At 42.7% G+C, this 23,549-nt stretch overlaps 2 protein-coding genes across 6 annotated transcripts in view; one reads left to right on the top strand and one right to left on the bottom strand.

Moving 5' to 3' along the window:
- The window catches only part of LOC143142504 (putative ribonuclease ZC3H12C), a 32,143-nt gene extending 14,250 nt beyond the window's left edge, over positions 1-17,893 (top strand). Inside the window, exons 2-6 of the mRNA XM_076303429.1 lie at positions 1,479-2,335; positions 8,123-8,262; positions 8,680-8,914; positions 11,495-11,601; positions 13,468-17,893. Coding sequence (XP_076159544.1) covers positions 1,590-2,335; positions 8,123-8,262; positions 8,680-8,914; positions 11,495-11,601; positions 13,468-15,056 — 2,817 coding nt within the window. The 5' untranslated portion in view covers positions 1,479-1,589 and the 3' untranslated portion in view covers positions 15,057-17,893. The remainder of the gene's footprint in view (positions 1-1,478; positions 2,336-8,122; positions 8,263-8,679; positions 8,915-11,494; positions 11,602-13,467) is intronic.
- Positions 17,894-18,632: 739 nt separating this feature from the next.
- The window catches only part of LOC143142502 (radixin), a 55,164-nt gene continuing 50,247 nt past the window's right edge, over positions 18,633-23,549 (bottom strand). For all 5 annotated transcript variants that reach the window (XM_076303426.1, XM_076303425.1, XM_076303428.1 and 2 more), the window contains 2 exons: positions 22,948-23,169; positions 18,633-22,645 (listed from right to left, as the gene is read on the bottom strand). In XM_076303426.1, the coding sequence (XP_076159541.1) occupies positions 22,481-22,645; positions 22,948-23,169 (387 nt within the window). In that variant the 3' untranslated portion in view covers positions 18,633-22,480. The remainder of the gene's footprint in view (positions 22,646-22,947; positions 23,170-23,549) is intronic.

Raw genomic sequence — 23,549 nt, 5'->3', positions numbered from 1 at the left:
GGGGGGGTCGGTTGCTGTTGCAGTTGGTATCTATTGGGGGTAGGGGTTGTTTGCGCTGTGGGGTTAAGGCAAGGTTTCCCTTTGTTGTATATGTGACCCTGTCAGGCAGGACATATGTGCTGAGCCTACTGGGCACGCTCATCAGGACAGGAGGAGAGAGAGAGACAGAGAACACCAGTTGCTGGGTCTCCTGTAGCCTCAGTAGACATCTGTTGCCTTCCCGACAGCGTCACCCTCCCCTCCTCCAAGCACACACACATACATCCCACCACCACCACCACCCTTGTCCCCACGCGCGTATATCCATCCCCTTTGTGTTTGTGGGGTAGTGGGGGTGGGCATCAGGCCTCCCTCTCCTCAGTTCACAATGGCAAGGCCCCCAGAGAACTCCTACCCTCCCCTTTCATCCCCTCTTCTCTCTCTCTCTCCCTCTCAATATCCCTCTCTGTTTCTTTCCATCTTTCCCCACATTCTGTCTCTTTCTCACTCTCCAATCCCCCCTTCTACTCTTCCAGTCAATGGCATATGTTACATATTCATTACACAATAGTAATGAGATTCAGGGGGGTTTTGCAGTTTGAAAAATGCCACCACACTTTCTTTTGGTGGTGAGCTGTAAATTCCCTGCAGTTGTCTGTGAGGCCTGAAGTGTTCTTGGCTTGATTGTTGATATGGTTACTATATTGGTTGCTCTGTTGATCTTGCCTGGATAAACTGTGCCTCAAGCCTCAGGTTGTGATTTATTGATTTATTAACTAACAATGTCATAAAACTGTTTGCATGAATATAATTTACAGGGAATATGTGAAGCAAAATGTGTGATAAGTGGTGCATTGAAGTTGCTAACATGAAAAGTCCACCATGAACAGCTAAAATGAATAATTAGCCAAAGCAATTTTGCAGCCATTTGAGAATGTAGCAAGATCTGATCTCAGTTCCTTTCTCCTTTAAATTCCTATGAAAAATGTGTTTCTTTATTTTTTACTTTCTTGGAGTACATTGTCTCTGGCTACTGTTTCTTACTTACATACACACAGTTTTGCATAATATTTCAGTGCTATATACCCTGTCTCCTTCAAGCCATGCTGGCGCATAGAGTCTCGCGACGGAGTAAGACACAATCCTGTACCCATCTTGTCCCTCTCCCTACACTCTCTCTTTGTGCAGGGGATATAAACGATTTCAGCTCTGTCGAAGCATTTGAAAAGATGCCTTGGAGCAGCTGCAGCCTAGCAACAGCTGAATCAGACAGCCAGACAGCCGCCTTTCATGATGTAATGATATTCCTGCACCCTCTCCTCTCCTCCCCCTAAACCATAGTCACCAACTACCCCGCCACAACCCCCCCCCCCCCACCCCTCTCACTCACCATCCTATGCCTTTGTCTGGTGAACTCCAGTGCAGTAAGTGAGCTGCCCTCTGTGAAAGTGTAAAGTTCCGGTGTACGTCACTGAACTGCTGAGTGTGATTGTCCACAGGTTCTCATGTTCAGGTGGGCTTGAGAGAAGTGCGACCGAGGTGGCCGGACAAGCAGCAGTATCAGCAGGGAGGTCTCTGGTGGGGTGGCACTGGATGTATTTGACAGCTTCATGGGCCTGAAGGACCATCTAGATGATGGAACAGGCCACATCCTTGACCTCGGGATCGATCTGGACTACCTGCACGTGAAGGCTACTGCCAGTGACCGGCCGCCCTCCGAAGCGAATGCCCATACCAAAATGGAGCCTGGCCCGTCGGAAGAGGCCGAGGGCAGGCTACCAGCTGGAACAAGCCTGGGAAGCAGCAGTGGCATCGGTTCCACACCCGCTGACTCCGAGGAGAGCACTGACAGCGAGGCGGAGCAGATCAACCTCCCGCCCCGCTCTGCCCATCCCCAACTCTGCCGTTCCCCGTGTCTGGACCTGGAGTCCTCTTCACCTCCGCCAGGCAGTTCCATCTCTGAAGACGCAGACCCTGTGGGAACCCTGCGCGCCTACCAGAACAAGATGGAATTTGCGTTGAAGCTCGGCTACCAGGAAGACCTTATTCGGCTGGTCCTCAGTAAACTGGGACCCGAGGCACTGATTAACGACATTCTTGGTGAGCTCGTCAAGCTGGGAAGCAAGCCAGAGGCCGAGCAGGGAGGCGGACCGGCAGCATCTCAGTCCAGGTCTTCATCGATGGCACCCTCCTCCTCCTCCTGCTCCTCCTCAGGATCCACCACCTCCTCCTCAGGCTGTGGGTTCTCGGATTCTACAGAGTCCCGTCAGTCGGATTCTCCCTCACAGATGGACTCTCTGGATGACAAGGACAACCTGAGGCCCATTGTGGTTGACGGCAGCAACGTTGCCATGAGGTAAATTCATATTATATTATTTCAAATTAAATTAAATTATTTCATATCAGCTTTATGAGGTCCAAGATCTTTGTGCAAGGTAAAACCTGACTTAAAACAACATAAAAGTCTGACTGCCATTTAGCTTTTTGTCCAACCATGCATCAAATTAAGTTGATTTACTGTCACTTTAAGATTGTCTTGGTAGTGTGTAGGTCTAATTGAGTGCCTGTCACTTTAAGATGTTTGTGAGGGCACCCTTGCAGTTTTAATACAGTTGAAAAAGGCTGCTGATATGACAATATGTTTTCTACCTAGTTAGTTAAAATAAAGGTTTGTACTTCTTCTCCTTGGGACAAGCTTTTTAGTCTTGGAAAACACTTTTCCATTTATCCATCGGGATTTTGCAAACATTCAGTGTCAGAGTCAATAAAATGAATGGAGCCCTGTACGAGTTAGTTGAAATTGACAAGCAGCTGTAACTAGGCAAGGCAAGGCAGTTTTATTTGTATAACACATTTCTTAAGGCATTTCAATGTGCTTTACAGAAGAATGAAAAACTGTATAATTGAAGAAAACATAGACGATGAGGAGGCAAAATGCATGCCAACAAATAATAAAAGACCTTCAATAAAAACATACATTAAAAAATAAAGGCATTAGAGTAAAAGGTTAATGAGAACAAAATATAAGATGAATAAAATAAATAAATAAACCATTTTAATGCAGAAGAGCTTAGTCTTTAGTTTGGACTTAAAAATGGAGATTCCAGAGTCTGCATAAACATTAAAGGCTGACTCACGACATTTTGTTTTAGGAACAGGTTGAACCAGAAGATTTTTATTTTGAGACCTGAGTGATCTGCTTGGGGCGTACTGTTTGAACATGTTGTATATGTAGTTTGGTGCAATGCCATTTAGTGCTTTAAAAACAAGAAGTAATGCTTTAAAATCAATTCTGTAACACCCTAGCAGTTGCATTTTGTATGGTTTGAAGCTGCTTTATAGTCTTCTTAGGAAAACCAGTTCAAAGGGCATTGCAATAATCTATCCTGCTCGAAATAAAAGTGTGGGTAAGTTTTTCCAGATCACTATCTGACATCAGATTCCTTCATTTTGCAATATTCTTCAGGTGAAAAATGAGATTTAGTGACTGATTTCACATGATTGTTAAAATTCAAATTATTATCAATGATGATGCCAAGATTTCTCACTGCGTCCTTCGCCTTAAGTCCTTTTTTGTCAAGTATGGTAGTAATCTTAGATCTTTGATCCTCGCTCCCAAATACAATGACTTCAGTTTTGTCTGTGTTCAGCTCAAGAAAGTTTTTAACTAAGCATGCGATTTAACATCCAAACAGTAGGCTATTCTAACTTTGGCTTAGAGATATGGCTTGATTGCATAACTTTACTTAGTTTAGCCTCCCCAATGTACTATGTTGTGATACGAGGGGTGAAAGTAAGCTGGTACTGGCCGGTACGGAGTACCACTAAAATATTTGGAGAGGGTATGCCGTACCGGAAAGAAAACTATATACTGTCAATCAATATCAATATGTTGATGTTTCAATAGCCTATTCTGGTTTTATGTGTGCAGTGTTTCGCTGGAGAGACAAGAGTCAGACAAGAGTACGGCTTAACCAGATCTTGCGCAGCAATAATGAAAGTGTTTTAGCGGACAGAAGTATGTTGCAGTCTCCCAAATAAAAAGGCATGACTCAAAGAAACGTGTTTCATGATATACAGTAGCCTATATAAAAAAAACGTTTGGAAGTGGGAGCGAGCAGAGTAACTAGGCTAAATAAATAAATAAATGTTGAAATTAAGTGTTTGCAATTTATTCATAATCAAAAACAGATACAGGTGGGTTAAAGAGTGATACTAGAGTGATAAGAAGTCCTATTGAATGCTTGATTAGTAGACTATAATACAGTAAATGAACAAATAAATAAATAATAAATAATTAGGCTAAGTGAAATTTTCGGCGCGCGCTATGCGCGCACATTATAACTCTATATCATAGTACCACCAAGAAATAAAAACTACTTTCACCCCTGGATAAGACCTTAGCAGAGTTAACTTGAATGTAGCAGTTTTTAACAAATTTGCGCTGCATGTTCATGATGCTAAGTGGATTTAGCAATTTAGCCTGCAGTCTTCTATGCAATGCTTCTATGTGGCAAGTGGCAACAACAATTTTTTATGTTTTGTTAAATGTAGGCTACATGCAGAGGAGGGACAACAGGTTCGTTACGAGAGAGATCGAAGCAGGGAACGGAAAGGCTGCGTGCGTAAAAAGCGCAGCTCAATGAAAGGATTTTATCTAGGCTAATGTAAATAGTACAACATAGAACATTATTGTGTGGCAGCCAGTTTTGAGTTCGTGGAGGCCCGCCACTACAACGGAGTATTAGGGCCACACATGGAGAATTTTTTTTTTTTGCCATGACTAGATTAAACTCGACATGTCAACTTTAAAGTCGCCATGTCGACATTAAAGTCAACATTTCGAGAATAAAGTTGAAATGTCATGTCGACTTTAATCTTGACGTGTCGACTTTAAAGTCGCCATGTCAACATTAAATTCAACATTTTGAAAATATATAAAACATAGAATTTAACCTCCGTTGGTCAGCCAAATACTTTCCTGTTAGGTCCTTTTATCACCGTTACAGGCGATAAATGCGATGGTCAAAAGTAAACGTCATTAGCGGTTTATTTATTTATTGTAGGCCTATTATTAAAGGAACCATATGTAAGATTGTGGCCAAAACTGGTACTGCAATCACTTTCAAAATACTGTAGAGCGTTGTATCCCCTTCCCCCTGACTCGAGGTAGCCAACCTGGAATGCTGAAACACTACTGACTTTGTGATTAGTAGATAGGTGGAGGGTGGCGTATCAGGCCAAAACACAACATGACATGACAAAACACAACATCAACATCAGTTGAGGGCTGCAGCTTCACTTTTTAAATGACAATATCCTGGCAGGACTACTGCTATCAGTGATATAAGTATTTGAAATGAACATGATTTCTTAATGTCTAGTGACATATCAGGGCCGTTTTATGATTAATTGAAATACATTTCTTACATACGGTTCCTTTAAAGAGTGTTTTTCCTCTAAAGGTTCAACTTCATGCTTATGCACTAGACTAGGTATACTAAGTGCTCTCCCCAATCCCAGACTTTCACATTGCATGTTTGTTTGTAATGGATGCAAAACAGCCTATTGGTGAATGTCTATGGAGGGACAAATGAAGCTGTCCTCCCGACCAGGCAACTAAGTAAATGCACACATATCTGTGTTTATAGCCTCCTATATTTATTGCAGGTGAGACATGGAAAAGCAGTTTTAGAAAAATGAGTTTTGCCATCATACCTATGGAGAGTGAAGGCCTGTGGGTCATGAAGGGCAGTTATTTGGATGTGCGGTGGCCTTACCCACGTAAAACAGAGTGAAATAACATTTTGTACTATAGAAACATTATATCATTGGAAACATGTATTATTCTAGCTATATAAATGGCATAGTGCATGGAATTTCCATAACCGCGAGATACAGCGCTTCACGATGACGGCAATGAGTAGTTAACAGACAAGACGCAATCTATCTGAATATCTGCAATCTAGCAATCTATCTGAAATAACACCTATTTGAAGTAGGCCTATTATTCATGTCACATATTGTGTGTTAGTGTAGGCTACATAGCTTAAACTGTAGGCCTAGGCTATGTTTAAACTGTATTTCGAGTTTAATGTTGCCATGTTGACTTTAAAGTCGACACGTCGAGATTAAAGTCAACATCACATTTAAACTTTATTCTCGAAATGTCGAGGTTAATGTCGACATGTCGACTTTAAAGTCAACATGTCGAGTTTAATCTCGCCATGGCAAAAATATTTTTTTTCTTCATGTGTGGCCCTAGTACTCCGTCGCCACTGATTAGTCAACTTATGGGAAACACTTTTTTTTGTGCTGCATGTTGAAAGCCACTTTCACTCTTTAAACACAACTCATTTTGTTAGTATTTATTAATTTGTGAGATTAACCAATATTTTCTTATTTTGCTTTTTTATAATAGGCTAACTTGTAAATATCTTGTTTAAAGAGTAGACTAATCCGGTCTCCAATGCAAAGATGAAAATATGTATATGTTTTGAATGTGTGGGACATTAAAAACACATGAATGTAACACATATAGCATAATAGACTTCTTCGAATCATACATGATTAGATTATCAGCAACTGTAGGCCTAATTTTAGGTAGCGATTCTATTTAAAGGAGAGAACACATTTATAAAGTAGCAGAGAAAATAATAATCTATAAGTCTATACTATGGACTTTTGAAATGAACTGTTTGCTATGTGCTGATTTACATGACTAGCCATTTTATTTTAAACGCTGACTGAACAATTGAGGGTAGGCTGAGGGGACTGCAAAGCTACATACTGTACTTTAGGAGATTCCATGTGCTCTGGCGCACGCAGCACAACATGTGCACAGTAGCCTGCACTACAGCATGGTAATAAACATTGGCACATGGTGCAAAACCTGCCTTTATCAGTGTTCAGTGGGCGTTGGGATATGCTACAAACAATCGGCAACACGCTTTCAATTTACTGATCAAGCGGAATTCATCATGCAACATATTCAGGGTGAGATAAAATATGGGAGTTTAAGAGCGTTTGTTGCATGCGAGTTAAGTTCTCTTAACTTTTCTCTTAAAAGAAAAGAAAAATGATCCAACATTTTATCTTATTACTACGTAATATTGAATATTGCTGCATGAGGCCTATTGAGTCCACACCAGTAAAAGTGCATAATCATCATTATGCACTGTCAGAGCTGAACCACACTGGCATGGCCAGCTGCCCCTTACCAACATTGTGTTTTAATGTATGCCTGTGGAATATGGAGGGGGGGGGGGGGGGGGTACATCATTTGGTGACCTCCCAAGTAGAACCGGGGGAGTGTGATCCTTTGAAACACCTGTCAAGTCCTTGACTGATGGGTGACTTTCCATTGAGATCTTTTGAGTGGAATGCAACAATATGTCTGAAAGGATCCTCTCTAAAGGGGCCCCGTCTGGAAAGTGGAATAATTTAGGAACATGTAAAAGCTAATATTGAACAGAAAAGAAAAACAAAGTTCAATGGAAACTGCAAACCATTGTGTCATTTCGATCATATTAGATATATGACAGATTTGTATCTGGAGCATTTTGAGTATAGTCTTTGTGTTGGTAAAAAGTTTTATGGTGGTGACTTTTGGAATTCGAGACTCAAAGAGTTGTGTTTGGTCACATATTTTCATCCTTACTTTCTATGATAAAAGTAATTCCAACTGCATTTAACCACCTATTTATCTGCATTTAGCATAGGTTGTTCACACCTGGCTGGCACTGACATGCATTTTGGGTGATCGAATCACAAATGAACCGGTCTAGTCTTGGAGAAGTGTCTTAAAGAAGTATTCTGGCAATTTTTAAAATCATGTCCCCAGAGCATAGCACTGTAGCTGCCTGGCCGCTCTAGCTGTTGGCTGCAGCAATTCAAGCTAGGTAGCACCAATTTTTATATATTTATTTTTGTTGTACCAACAACAGGCCTACTTGTCCTCTTGACCTCGAGAAACAAAGATCTATGTGAAAAATTGCTGGAGTTTTCCTTTAAATTTCAGATTCAAACATTTATTGGATTAGGACGACTGAAAGCTCTAGAAGGGCCAACCTGTAAAGAGGGGGTTGAATATGCTAAATTAGGGGTCTGAGTGTAAACCAGCATTTTTGTGCCTTTCTCAAAGCCATGGCAACAAGGAGGTCTTCTCATGCCAAGGCATCCAGCTTGCAGTTGACTGGTTCCTGGAGCGAGGACACCGTGACATCACTGTGTTTGTCCCAGCTTGGAGGAAGGAGCAGTCTCGGCCTGATGCTCTCATCACAGGTGGGAACTTTTTTGATGCCTTTAGGTCTGATGCATTAGGTCAGATGAACACAATCCATGCAGTTATTAGAGAATAAGGATAACCAATTCACAATAATGCCTTCTGCTAAAACACTCATTTTAATATGTTGTTTAACTTTTTTATTTAAAATTCTTCAGTTCTTATATTTTATGTTTTTAAAGGGGTCACGTACGTTTTCATGTAAATTTTATTATCTTCCTAGTTTAGTGCAAAACATACCAATTTGTTGATGCAGTTGTCAGAACTTCAAATTGTTCTTTTGTAAATTATAGCTTTCATTGATTCAGAGCTTTAAGTTGTCACACAGAATGAAATGGCAAAAGCTAACCACTTGCACAATGGCTACTCTTGTCCAGATAAATGTTCAACATTAAATATCCTTTTCCCCTGTGCAGACCAGGAGTTTCTACGGCGGCTGGAGAAGGACAAAATCCTTGTGTTCACTCCCTCACGACGGGTGCAAGGTCGTAGAGTGGTCTGCTACGATGACCGTTTCATTGTCAAGCTAGCCTACGAGTCCGACGGCATCATAGTCTCCAACGACAACTACCGAGACTTAGCCAATGAGAAGCCGGAGTGGAAGAAGTTCATTGATGAGAGGCTGCTGATGTATTCATTCGTCAATGACAAGTAAGTGACTCAGGCAAGATATAGATGCGTTCCCTCCAAATTCAACGGTATGTCTCTCAATCTGTATGTGACCATTTGTCTTTTATATACTCTGTACAGTACTTTGGTCAGTGAAAACTGTGTTTAAATGTGCTTCATGAATAAGATTGACTTTACTTACTGTACTTGGGCAATTCCATGCAAAGGTCATCCTTACTATGGAAAAAAAAAGTTGTGCATACGCAAATAGAACTGTTGTTAAAATCTTCATTTAGGTCTATATTTTATTGTTTGTAACTGATCTGATTGAATTTGATGGAGAATGACACTCTTTTTACATCATAAATATGGTGTGCAACCATACAGTAACAACATTTTTCACATGGTAATATTATACATATTTCAAAAGTGGATAAATGGACCCAATGTTCAAACAAATTGTGTCATTTGACAAATTCCAGATTGACAAGGGAATGGTAGAGTAATGTCTATGCTCAGCTTGCCTTTAAGAGCACAACTCCTTACATTTGTAAGGCTTTTGTTTTTAAGTCAGCAAGTTCCACGGCCATGTCACATCCATAACGTTTTATAGGAAAAGTTTATGCTACACATACAGTGTTAATGCGACAATGTCCATAGTGTCTGTGCAAAGCTGATTTATATCAATGTAAAGTGTGATGACCAAATTGTGCCCCTTTCTTACTTTTAAAACCTTTAATGGTGCGTTATGGATGTGACGTTATGGATGTTACATAATGTGAATTTACAAGACTGGGGACTTTATTATACCTCAAAGCCGATAAAACGTCTGTTCTGGTGGCATGTCAGTTTCAACGCATTTCAACTTAGTGTTTACAACTGACATTTCAAAGATTATTAGGTTGATCAAAACCACAGGGAGGCCTAACCATTAGCAAAACAAACATAATATTAAAATACCTCCAGTGATTAGCCTAGCCATAGCCTATTTTCAAGTGGCCTAATAACGAAAATCTGAGCGATTATCTTCCTGTAACTGTCATACAAATGTTGTACAGTAACTGGATTATCGTGTTAGTTGGTGAAGATGGCTGACTTTGCAGCTGGAGTTAACATAGCAACCTCCTTCTGTTGCAGATCTGTTCAGCCTGCCGTTCACGTCTGCTTAACACAGTTTAATTTTAAATGTGACGCGATATGACAGCATTTGAAGTGTCAGGTCCTCTGTAGCTAATACCCACAGAGTAACATGAGTAAGGGCAGCAATAAACTAGATGTACCGCATAGCGGTACAAAATATGACCGCCTCTCAGTCCTGCATATTCTCTTCGCAAAAATAAATCACGCTTGTCAATTTGTCTCCATCTCCTACTCCTGCAACTCATGTGCATGTAAATGAGTGTGTGCAAATGTGAGTTTGCTTTTGTTTATAAGAGTGTGTGTGTGTGTGTGTGTGTGTGTCTGTGTGTGTGCATGTGCGTGCCTGTGTTTGTGTGTTTATGTGTGTGCGTGTGTGTTTGCATGCCCACATGCGTATGCGTGCCTGTGTGTGTGTGTTTATGTGTCTGCATTCATGTGGGTGGGTGTTTGTACATGTGTGTGTGTGTGCTTGCCTGTCTGTATGTGTTTATGTGTGTGTGTGCTTGCTTGTCTGTATGTGTGCGACTGTGCGTGCGTGCGTGTGTGTGTGTGTGCGTGTGTGTGCATGTGCATGTGTGCACGTGCGCGTGCATGTACTTTATGTGTGCAAATCACAAATGATTTTTGACACATTTGTCATCTTGGGTGCAACGGTTCAGGTAGGGCTAGTTATTTAGGGGAGTGGCCACCAAGTTTCATGTTCCCTGGTGTTTCAGTAACCCGGGAATCACTGACCAAAATTGATGACAGTAAAAAGAAAAAAATAAATTTCTTTTTTATATTTTAAATGACTTGTTGTCCTGATTCTTCCTGTGGATCTTAGTGGGCACTGAGGAAGCAATAATTTCATCGCTAGTTTTTCATGATTACTATTTCAATTGTTTCATATCAAAATTCACTACTTAATTATGTGTTTTATGTAGTTTGTCGAGGACTGGTTCAGACACGTCACATCCATAACGTGAAACCGTCACATCCATAACGCCAGTTTTTCCTACATAATGCATTACGAAAATGACGCATAGTTTCAAAAACACACTTTTTGTGTTCATTCAAGTCTCCTTCATCGTACATATATCATAGTTTCGGCAGTTTCCTTCAAAATTCACAGAGTTTGTAGAAAACCTGTAATCTCTCACAAAAGTGTGTCCATTTCATGTCACATCCATAACGCTGATAAAATGCCTTGTATTCTTAGGATGAAATTGATTATATGAAATTTGAGGATTTCTCAGTATTCAGAGGTCAGAGGTTGCATTAAAAGTTATGCAAATTAATTCACTGATACTAATTTTGCCCCCACTCTAAGGCATTTTGTTTACCAATATGAGTCCAATTGTCACATCCATAACGCTGGAACTGCCCACTTACAAAGGACCACCCATCCATCCTGACACCCACTTGTCTTTATCTCTAATTGTGTTCTTTTGTTCTTTCTTTCTTTTTCTTTCTTTCTTTCTTTCTTTCTTTCTTGTCCTACAGATTCATGCCTCCTGATGACCCTTTAGGTCGGCATGGCCCAAGTTTGGAGAACTTTCTGCGAAAGCGACCAATCATTCCAGAACACAAGAAGCAGCCCTGCCCTTACGGTGAGTCCTGCATTCCCAGGAGCCATAGGTTGGCTTATTTCCATCCCTTAAGTCTCTCTGTATGTCCATCCCTAAAAATGGACATCTCTGGTCAGGGGCGTAGCACCAAATTCTGGGCCCTATGCACAAGTGGTGGCCATGCCCCCCCCCCCAACCAACCAACCACCGGCATAAGCATATAGATATATTAGCAGGCAATTCCAATGTAGCCTTATGGATGTGACTGAACATGCTTAATATTTAAATATTCTGTGTAAAATTTCCTCAAATTTCATTTTTCATTTGCTTCATAAAAACATAAGAACATTTTATTTTTCTGATGGTTGTGGCAAAAAAATGGTCTATTCTACTACAGTGAAAGACAGAGCATGACAGTGTTGCTAAATATACATTGCAGTATAGCCTTTCGTGTGATTTCATTTTAAGCTATAGGCTCACCTTGTCTCAAGTCCACATCAGATGGTGAGAGGTCTGCTGCTGCTGCATCACCCTCTGTGGCAGTTTCTGAAACTGAGTGTGATGCGTTTCACAAGTTAGCTTTGCTACTAATTTGACAGCCTTTCATCATGAACCTATATAACATTGAGGCTACTAAGTTAAGCTATTAGCTCATAATAATTTTCGAACTAGTAGGCTATTGAAATGTTGTGGTAGGCTATAAATCAGGCATCATGTTATTTCTAATTTTGTGTTAATGCTGTTTTAGCACTGATAATCGCGGATTCGCGGTGGTATTGAAGTGTTTTGTAACCTTCAGGAGTTAATTTCATTTGTAGACTAGGCTATTGCTTTCACATTGGGCTCACCTTTCTTGGGAAAGAAGGCTGTTAACACTTGTTTTCCCTCATTTCTTTTTTTCTCCCTTTCTTGCCTCTCTTTTCTTTTCTGGGAACCGGATTTAGCTTTCTTAGACTTAGACATCTTCACACCATGACCGTCTGCATTTGCCGCTTCGGCAGAATGAACGTTACTTCAAAAATGAGCCTAGCAGGGGAAGGCGGACTGAACCATTTCGTGCAAGGGAGAGGGTGCCTGCCCTCAAACAATGTTGGCTTGGACACAATTTAATACATCAATTAACTGTATACTGAAATATTTGCATCTATATTAGTTAATAACATTTATTAAGATCTTTAAATTAAGGAAATTATTTATTATTAAGGAAAATAAAATTCAACTCCTTAGGGGCGCTGCCCCCACTTGGGGCCCGGGTAATTTATTCCCACTTGTCCCCCCACTACGACGCCCTTGTCTCTGGTCTGTCTCTAGTGCTCACATCACGTCTCCAGTGTCTTCAGGGTCTCTTGCCCTCTACATATGTTAGATATGTTAGCAGTTGTCCTGACATATTCACTACAGTATATTTCCTTGTGAACTTCACATTGACACCGTATTCAGATCGAATGCATTGTGTTTCCTCCGCTAAATAAGTTCAACCAGTTAAGTTATATTCTCTGCATTCTGCAACATCACATATTACAGAATGCACTAATGTGGTGCAATTCTCTGCCCATATTGAAATGTTAAAAATGCCCATAGTGTAGTTTAAAAATGAAACGTCAATTTGAGGATGAAAATGACTGAAAGATGTGTTTTGTGCCAACAAATGGTATTTTTGCACTTATTTATTCAACTGCCAAGGTGGTCCTAAGTGTAGCCATTGATAACTACATACAATTATCCAACACAATCATATGGCTCACTAGGCTGATCTGTTTGCCTATGCTCTGAAAATTTTAGATTTTTTGCCTGAGTGTTACCAGCTACTGCCGGAATTTTGTGATCTTCATAATCACATGCGTTTAGGTACACAGAGCATGTGATGTTGTGTGGACTAATGCGTGTTTCTTTCTCTCTGGCATGCAGGTAAGAAGTGCACCTATGGGCACAAATGTAAGTTTTATCACCCTGAGCGTGGCACTCAGCCACAGCGCTCGGTGGCGGATGAGCTCCGCGCTAGCGCCAAGAGCTGCTCGGCCAAGGTGCCCGTGGAGTCGGGCCTGGTGAAGAGCCACAGCATGCCGGGCAGCCAGCGGCCCGCCGAGGCCAAACGGGCGCAGGCCAAGCGCCAGTCTGACCCCAGCGTCCGCGCACTGTCCTACAGCGACGTGGAGGAGAGGCTGACCAGCCGCTCCCCGAAACTAGACCCGTCCCACGGCAAAGGGAGTGCCACCTTGCTGCCCGCTCCCGGCGGGCCACCCATGGGCCACGGACACGGGCACGGGCAGGACCCGACCCGGGAGTACCCCCACCCATCGGGGAAGCCTCACTCGCTCGGCATGCTGCCGTCCCAGTACCCCACGTGCGAGTCGCCGGACCTGAGCTACTGCTCGCTGGTGCGGGCATACTCGGGCCTGAGGATCGCCGTGCCAACGCGCAGCCCCGAGCGCCGCATGCTGCCCGACGCGCTCTTGTCAGACTGCAGCAGCGAGGGCAGCGCCAGCTGCGGCAGCAGCAGCACGGACTCCTACGGCGGCGTGCTGGGCCCCGCGGGCGAGCGCTCGTGCATGAGCTCCCCCGACCTGCTGCTGGACGACGCCGGCGGTCCCCTCCGCTGCCCCCACCACCACCTCGGTCAGCAGCAGCAGCCGCACCACCATCACCATCACCACCACCGGGGCAGTGCCCAGTACCCGCCCCCTCTGCCGCCTCCTCAGACGCCCCCTCAGCACCACCTGCATCAGGGCCACGTGCTCGCGCCCGTCCCGGTGCCAGGCTACCACCACCACCATCACCACCATCACCAGCAGCAGCACCAGCAGCAGCAGCAGCAGCCACAAAGCCTGACACCACACGGGTACAGCTTCAGCCTCGACGAGCCTCCCGACTCGCCCCTCTTCAACAAGCACTCGCGACCGTACCTGTCGCCACAGCTCCAGCACCAAACCGTGGCCGCTCGGTCCAGTTGTCCTGGGGACTGTCCGCCCCTGCCGGGCGGCTCGCACCCCCAGAGCTCTCCCCTGGGCCGGGGACTGGCCTCCACGCGGGCCGACAGCGTATCGGACTCCCGCCTGTATGAGAGCTCACCACTGCTGCCCCGCAAGGCCCTCTACATGGGCCAGGAGCGACTGGGCGGATGGGACCCCTACTACCTGCAGCCGCCCCCACCGCAGGCCCCTCCTCAGCCCTGCTACGAGTCCTTCACCTTCCAGGGCCTCCAGGAAAGCCGTGAGCAGGCCTGGAGGGCACCGTGGGGGCGGGGCCCCAGCCAGCCGCCTCCTCCTCCTCACCCCAGCCACTCCCCCCAGCCTCAGCCTATGGGCTCCCTCAACCCCCCTGAGCCTCCCCCTATCAGTCGGCACCAGGAAGTGCGTCAGAAGGTGTTCAAGAACCTGTGCAACATCTTCCCCACAGAGCTGGTGCGCATGGTGATGGGGCGCTACCCTCACATCACAGACGCCCAGCAGCTGGCAGCGGCCATTTTGGCAGAGAAGAGCCAGCCTGGAGCGTACTGAAAGCCCCTCTCCCCCCCTGTTCCCTATGTGCTTTTTTCAACAGGATGAAGGCACCATATCCTAAGGGGGGGATTATGTATTGCTGATATCCAAGGAAAATGAACATGTGGGGTATCCTGCGGTATTTTGGGGTATGTATCCCTGGAAATACTTTTGAGATGTTACTGCATCAGCTCACCAAAATAACTCTGCATTTGAAATAATTTTAAGGAACGAGGAAAATTGACCCTTGACCATTTGATGCAGAGAGAGGGAAGAGTAGTGCTGTCAGCATATTTGTCTACCTGAAGTGTGAATGAGTTCCGAATGTGTACTTCTATTTATTTTGGGTTTGTTTCTTCATATACATATACATATATATATATATATACATATATATATTATACAGATTTTATGTTAAGTATTTTTAAGTATTATTTACAGGTGAGCATCTATTGATTCACAGGGCACTTTTTTGTTGCTTTTGATCAGATTTGAGAATAATTTGTATCTCGTGGCAATCAAAATGGACGTTGTGAGAGGCCAGGGTACGTGTAGATTTAGATTATTTGTGATGCTGAGGTACGGAAAATCAAAACAGAAGAGCTTAAGAACACACACACACACAAATGCACGCGGACACCTGCATATTCAGTGCCATCTATAACAACTACCCGCTATTGTTGTAGCATGGAAAACATTGTTTTACCTTTTAAGGCTCAATCGTTTCATCGTTTATGAGTGTAGGTTGACCATAAATTTCAGTACCTAAAATGTAGTTGTGCACTGGATGAGATGTAGTTTAATGGTTACAAATGGTACACCTCCTTTAAACCTAAATTGGGTTTAACCTCAGTTCCTCTTATGTGATGTAATGCTTACCTTCACTTGATTTCTTTGTTGTGTTTTAGTTTTAATCATTCTCTCCAAAATCATGTGCCATTTGAATCACAAAAGAATGGTTCTTGGGGATATGCAGAAATTTATTAATTTATTTATAATTGTTATTCCATGTCCTTTATTTTTTGTTTTCATTCGGGTTTTTTTTCAGAGAATCATTTTTTATCTATTTTGAGTGTTTGTACGAGAGCATGTGTACATGGGTGTGTGCGTGTGTGTGTGCGTCAGGGATTGGGACTCTGTTGACCTTCAGTAGATCTGTCAGTGTTACCAAGAGAGACCTTCTCCTTTTTAGCCACAGGTGTAGTAGTAGAGACGGACATTTCTTGACGTCTATGTACCTTAGTTCTAGTAAGGGACGTCTCTGACTTCTGGCTCCTTGTCCTGCATTTTTAGTCCTGTTGTCGGGAACAGCAGCAGCACATCACTGTTGCTGTGACTGATTTAATTAAGACTCGGTTGGGCCTTAACATGAGGACAGTCGCCCTCGTCAGATCTGAATGGGTCTAGTGTATGAAGCCCATCAGAACTGCAGGTGACGACAGGAAAGTTGTGAGCCTTGGCTGTCAGAGAATACCTGTCCTTGTTGATACAAATTGTATCTTATTAACTTAAATCAGAGTTGTTTATAAACATATAATTTATGAAAAGGTATACACACACGTTATGTACAGTTGGTAGTACATGAGTAATTTATGAACTATTTTTGGCAACATTTTATCACCATTACCAGAATGTTTGAAGTTTTACTTGAAAAAGTAGATTTTTGGATGAACAAATGCATAAAATGCATCTGTTTAGAGCTAGGAGGTACAGGGATTGTGGTTGTAGATTATTTATTGTATTGGAAACTATAAATTATCGATCAATTTGAAATCCACAATAATTAGCGCAAGAAGAAAAAGTCACAAAATTTTCCAACGTATCTGAACCAATTAAATCTAACTAAACAGGTGATTTGGTTACATACCAAATGGGCCCTTCCACCAAAAATGAGGTCGGGTTTAAACTTTTGGGATTGGGAACCCGAACCCCCCAAACCTGGAACATCATCAGGCCTGGTGATGCAAATGCGTTTTATGATTTATTACTGTAAAAGGAAGACTCCTGATTTTATTCCAGAGAAGGGGAGGGACAGAATGAGAGATGTTATGAGCTGATAAAGAAGAGGGTAAAATGCTGCCTGAAATAAGTATTCCATAAGAGCACCTTTGTTTTGAAAAGAGCCTTCCCTCTGGCCAATCAGCACCATGTGTTGAGTGGGGCGGAGCTTGGGCATAGAGTAAATGCCTCTGACTGGCATTGTCCTTAAGACACATCTGATGATCTGAACCATGTTCAGCAAACAAGTTGTTTGGGTTTGTTGTTTGTTCGTTTTTCTTCTTCCATATATAAACAATATATCCTCACCTCACGTGCTATTTATTGTGAGAAGTTGCCTGTGTGCTTATCTACCTTTGCCTAAACGTGGCTTTGCTGGACTTTTTGCTGTTCACGTTTGACCACTGGCTCTTCACAAGTCTCGTTTTGAAATACAGTCCTCTGCAAGTAGCGGCAGTGCATCTATGTGTTAGTTCAGTATTACACCAAGTGTTTCAGTGTAGTACTGCACCCGTGACTGTTTAGGCGCTTTCCCCCTTGTAATGTTACTTTACCAGCTCAATGGTGTCTGCTGAACGAACTTTCCAATGCTGTTTTTTTTCCTTTTCTAAATACTCGCTACTGTGTTGTGTTCATTCCAGTGCCGATTCAATTCCTGTTTATGATGACCAAAGTAACTGGTGTGACTGAGTTTGCATTTGGGTGGGCCGTGCTTTCTGAAGCATTAGTCAGTCATAGTTAGTAATTGAGTATTACAAATTAATTATGTACAACAAAAAAAAAGAAATGCAATGATGTACTGTAAAATGATACTGTCTGAAGTTTCCAAATGTGTATTTTTATTGAAATAAAACATGTATCCCAAATTTTGAGGATTCATTCTGTAGGTTTGTTTACACAAATAGTAATTGTGCATTTACACCTTTTGTATTATATATTCATTAAACTGACAAGACTGCTCTTGCAAACTAATGTAAATGGTTCCAACTGATACTGTTCTGAAGGGCATTGCACAGTGGTTATGTATACGTACAAGATACATTTCAGTCATAAAGTCTGTTTGAGAAGACTAGTCTGTACTGTACAACAGATGTGACTAATGATCAATTCTCTTCTCTGCTGTTACCCCATTTCGGGCTGCACTGATAAGTGGTTGAACTGCACTTCATTATACCAGAGCTGACATTTGATGTTATGGTGAACTATGCCTTTACCTTTGTTCAGGAGCATTTTTTGGAGGTCAGTGAGGAGAGTTCACAATATTTATTCTACACATGACCATGCTCAGAGGGGTATTCCATGTACGTGGTTTGGCAACAAACCTGGGCAAGTTAACTCAGAGTAACTGGTAAACCTCCTAAAAGAAGAGCTGTACGGCTTCATTCTCCTAACAAAACAATGACATAGGGTTCTTGTTAGAGGAAGTGGTAAACTTCCTACAAGTAAACTTACCCAGGTTTGTCACTTAACCACGTACTTGGAATACCCCCCAGGTATGATAGACTAAAATGATCCTAAAATGTTCATGTAGTCAAATGTACAACCTCAAGACGCAAATCTCAGAGTTTAGCAAATAAAGGAAACAGGAATAAAGCATAAACATACATTTGGAATCTTTATTGTTAACCAATGCTTGTAGTAATGGATAAAAGCTCCATAGTGTGTTATTGGTCTCTACTGTATGTAACAGAAAGCTATATGAACAAATAACAATAATATTTGAAAGTAAAAACAAACAGCAAACACTGACAGCTGGTTCCTGTCGGGTGAGCCTGACCCAGGGGAGTTTTCACGGAGAGGCCTCCCTGCCCCACTTGGGTACATACAACCAATAAATTCAACTATTACAAACAAAATATGTAACAACTCCAACAGCTTCATGCCTCTGTGGCCTTTAAGTAGCAATTTTACACTTTAAAGGGGATGATTCAACCAAATGCAAAACTTCTTTAAAACATACTAGAGGGAAAATCTCCTCACTAATACTTCTGATAGAACACTGCCAAAAATGTTTGGCCATAACTCTGTAACAGACTCTATGACATTTGCAAATGTTTTAATGTACTTTTTAATGTATTTGGATGAAACATCCCTTAAATAACTAGCATGCTAGTGCTGGTGGTTCAATTTCAAAAAGCATAACAAAAAAAAAAAAAAAAAATCAGCTGGAAGCACTTTTTTTGAAATTTTAAATCAACTGCTTTTTCAAACTATGGCAAAACAACCCTTCTACAGAAACGAGTGTCCATGACACTGAAAGAAAGGCTTACAAATGTAAGCCCTGTTTAGTGTCCTCAACCCAAACAAGCGCTTACAATCTCTGGCTTCATGCCAACATGACCTGTGGATGCATACAAACAGACAATGAAAACAAAGACGTGTTTGCAAATACAAAATAAAAATGTATTTTATTTCAAAATGCTCCTGCTACAATATCGAAGTCAGATTTCTAGGGAGTGCGGTTAGGGACAAACTTAGGAGGGTAGAGTAAATAATTAATCCCAACTGGCCCGCTTCTTTGTGAAGTGTTCAGTTAAACCTCATATCGGTTACTGGCTGCTAGCTGATATTAAAAAAGGTTCATCTTTAAGCATAAATGATACAGGCAGTAATGATCACTTGTCTACTACAGTTCAACGGGCAACCATAATTCTCAAGTCTCAACCTGTTGTTGCACACTTATAACAGAGGGGGGGAGCAGCTCATTTGAAGATTGCGACGAGACAAGGATGGGACAGTTGCTGCATTAAACGATCCTGTATAAAGGGCCTATTCTTTTCACAATCAAATACAACAGTCTGCATTGTTTATTTGGTAGACTGGGAAAATAGATATATAGATATTTTCGTACAGACTTTGCCAGAACATGACCAGTTTTTCCACTCCTGTTCCAGCAGCGTAACAGAGTCTCCTTTGATTTTTTTATCCTTTTATTTTTTCTATAAAATGTTGCTCATGTTCACCTTCTTCCTCACTTTCTCTCTCTCTCTCTCACACACACACACACACATACTTCCCCAAAGTGCATCCACCTCCACAAACAGGAACAATGCTGTAATGACTCTTATTCCCCAAGACTGGCTCACATTCACAGAAAAATAGATCAGCTTTGTTGAGTTTTACAAGGTTTACATTCTTCCAGTTGTTCAGTGGCACTGCAGGTACCACACATATCAACTGAGACCAAACAAGGACGTTTTTTTTTTTATACAATACAAACATCGACCTGGGTGGGACGAACCTTCGAGCACATCCACTACTCCACCGGTTAAGAAAAATTGGTACAAGTTTCTACGCATCAATCCAACATGAAATGTAACTGAGTAAATTCTGCCAACCTTCTCTCTCTCAAGCATAATACTAGGCTGCTCTGGTCTATACAATCAGGTAAATGTCTCCCAAGTACGTACACTGTTGTAAAGGGCTCCACATACCATCCAACCTCATTCACTCATTCAAGAAGTGTCACACTAAATCACTACATCATGTACCCGTCTGACAGGAATCGTACCTATTGTGCACGGTCAGTATTTCGAGGCTAGTAGATTGGGACCCATGTGGATGAGAGGCCTTAGCAAGCAGAACGGGTAACTGTACTGATACACAGAGCGAAGGTCAGATGGCTGTTCTTACACAGTGTTTGATTGTTCAGTTGCCATGAGTGCAATTATGAGGTAGAGAGCTGTCCTCCAATCAGGACTGATGTTTTCATATGCTCTCTGGCCAGAAAAGCCCAGAGCTGTCACATTCACACTCATACAGCCACACACAAACACCCAACACACACCAAATCATGCGGACATATAGAACATCTTAATCTCCCTTACACAGTAATCACACAAACACACACACACCCAACAATTCATACAAATTTTACATCACCCATATATTAATGTACGTTGATGCTTTATCTAATGCACAGTACAACATGGGTCAAAGTACAACATGGGTCATGTATTCATTCACACAACAGACTGTACTGATGAACAGACAGGCAGACAAAACTAGCAAAGGCTCTTGTGCGTCCACTTGCCAGTGTCGGTCTGTCAGTCCATCCACTATTGCTGGACCTTTGTGAGCCAGTAGGCAGGGAAAACCATCTATATGACAACTGGGCATCAAACACTGGAGCAAGCGGCTAGGGAAAGGGCAGAGAGACGAGGAGAGAGATGGGGAAGGAGTAGAGAGTGAAGGGAGTGTCTCGGGAGGATGTGCTTTCGTGCATCTGATGGCTCTTAAAACAGTTGATAACCCATACATCACAAATTAACAGCCACAGCGTGGCCGTGACATTCTCAGAGCACACAACGCGCTCTGTAACATTAGCTTACCCAAGTGGTGCTGTATATTTAAAAATCTAAAGCAGGAGTTCAGTTTCGAGCCATCCCGTTCCAGTCTACAGGTTACATGACATTATTAATGTCGCCAACCTCCCCAATCACTCAAGGATGGGGAGTTTAAAGAAAAGAAAAGAAAAAAAGCTGTCATTGAAGTCATTATTTCCCTTTGGTGATCCTTTGATTTTGGTTACATTTCATTATTCACTTTCAGACCTCATACAAAAGCTCATGCATACGATTTCACATACAACCTTTTTGATGACTACATGGCTCTATCCATGCCCTGCTGCACCCAAGAGAGTGACCACAAGTGGAGATCAGGGAGCAGGGGAGGGGAGGGGAGAGGCAGTAATGTAGGCTTTCTCTCTGTAACAATCAGTGGGTCAACAGGTCAATTGCGATCGCCATGGCAGCAACAGCGACTGATAACACCCTCATATGAAGGGCTGACCCTTGTATAGAGACCATCCAGTTGTCATGGCGACAGAGCTGGAAAAACTAAAAGCTTGGGGGTTGATAAAATAAAGTCAGGGGGAAAAAAGTAAAAGAAAGTATTCATTGCAAAACACAGGGGTGTAAAGCTTTAGCATACATCTAGCTCAACAAAAACAAACATACAAAAAAAAAAGTTAAGCTGTAAATGGCCATTTAGATAAAAGCACGTCTTTTTTTTATTTTGTTCGTTTCTTCACTTTTTTCCTCTTAAAATTAAATCTGTCAGCATCTTTAGTTATCCTTATCACCTAAAAGTCAAAACAAAACATATCCAAAGCAGTTCATAACAATATGTGTCCCTTGCTCCTGATGGGGGGGGTGGGGGTGGGGTGGGGGGTGCAAAGCTGGACACACGAAGCGGCCCTGACTGGCTGGCCGAAGAGACCTTTGGCATAGCATGAGGGGAGCGAGGCTGCCCCCTCTGGCCTCTCTGTAGGGCTCGGAGACGCTTTTCAAAAAGGGGTTGGGGGGACAGGGTGGGTTGGGTTGGGTGTGGAGGGTTTGGTGCCTGGGGGTGGGGTGAGGTGGAGAGAGCAGGATGGACTGGGGGCTTGAGATTAGCCTCCAAGGCAATCGGCTGTCAGGCCACAGCGTTCCCCTCTCGCGCGCTCACATGGACTCAAACTCGTCGATGCGCTGCTTGGTGTTTCCCTGCCGGATCTGGCGCAAGGTCTTGTACTTGTCCCGGCCAGCCTTGACGTTCTCCGCGTGCAGGACGTCGTTCTGCGTCTTCTTGGTGTCGTCCCGCGCCTGGGCCAACTCTGAGCTCAAAGCCTGAACGAGAGTGTAAGGAGGACATACAGACAAAATTGGAAAAAAGAGGAAATAAAACATTAGGAGAATTTCTTTCAAAGAAATCATTTATGTAACATACTTATTTGCCTCATTTTATTTGTCATTTCTTTTAGTTTGATTATTCTACTGTACAGTGTTCTGACCAATGTTTTCTGATCAATCATATAAAGCACTTTGAGATTAGTACACCCTATTTTATTATCATTATCATTACCAGTATTGTTTTCATTATTATGATGAAGACAAATGGAGAGCTGTAAGTGTGGCGAGTGGGTTTTTACCTGTAGCTGTTTCTTGACACGCTCGTTCTTTTGTGCCTCTGTGACACGCTGCTCCTCGCTGCGGTGGTCGTTGACGCCGTCGCTGGAGAGGTCAGCACTGGCCTCGGCGCTGTTCTCGTCCTGCTCATCGTGCTCGTTCTCCCCGGCGCCCGCCGCGGGAGCGGTCATCACAGTCTTCAGCTCCTCCTTCGTCTTCTCCAGGTCCTCCTGCGCCGAGATGGCCTGCAGGGAGGGGACGAAAGAGAGAATTAAACACACACACACACACACACACACACACACACACACACACACACACACACACACAATGACAGAAGGGGAAGAGAGACAAGTACAGGAAAGGCAAAAGAAGAAAGAAGAGAGGAAGAAAGGAGACATGAAGGTGAAAGATACCAACCAGACATGCCCCTAACCGATGTCTCAAACCCCTATGTGTCCAAACTCTACTGACTGCCAAACACTTTAGTCACTACCAGCATCAACCACAAGGGGTCACTCCGTCACAATTTATAGAATTTGAAGTTTACAGTTACTATCACCACACCCACTACAAATCCACCCACGAGACAACAAGTCTATAGTCTCTCTGTGCCCTCAATCAG

Source organism: Alosa pseudoharengus, unplaced genomic scaffold (genome assembly GCF_046254945.1).
Source record: "Alosa pseudoharengus isolate Yale_2024_CS ecotype anadromous, Long Island Sound unplaced genomic scaffold, YU_APseudo_1.1 YU_APseudo_1.1_scf_24, whole genome shotgun sequence".
Lineage (NCBI taxonomy): Eukaryota > Metazoa > Chordata > Actinopteri > Clupeiformes > Clupeidae > Alosa > Alosa pseudoharengus.
The sequence above is the reverse complement of the archived record's forward strand: the minus strand, read 5'-3'. Positions and strand labels throughout refer to the sequence as shown.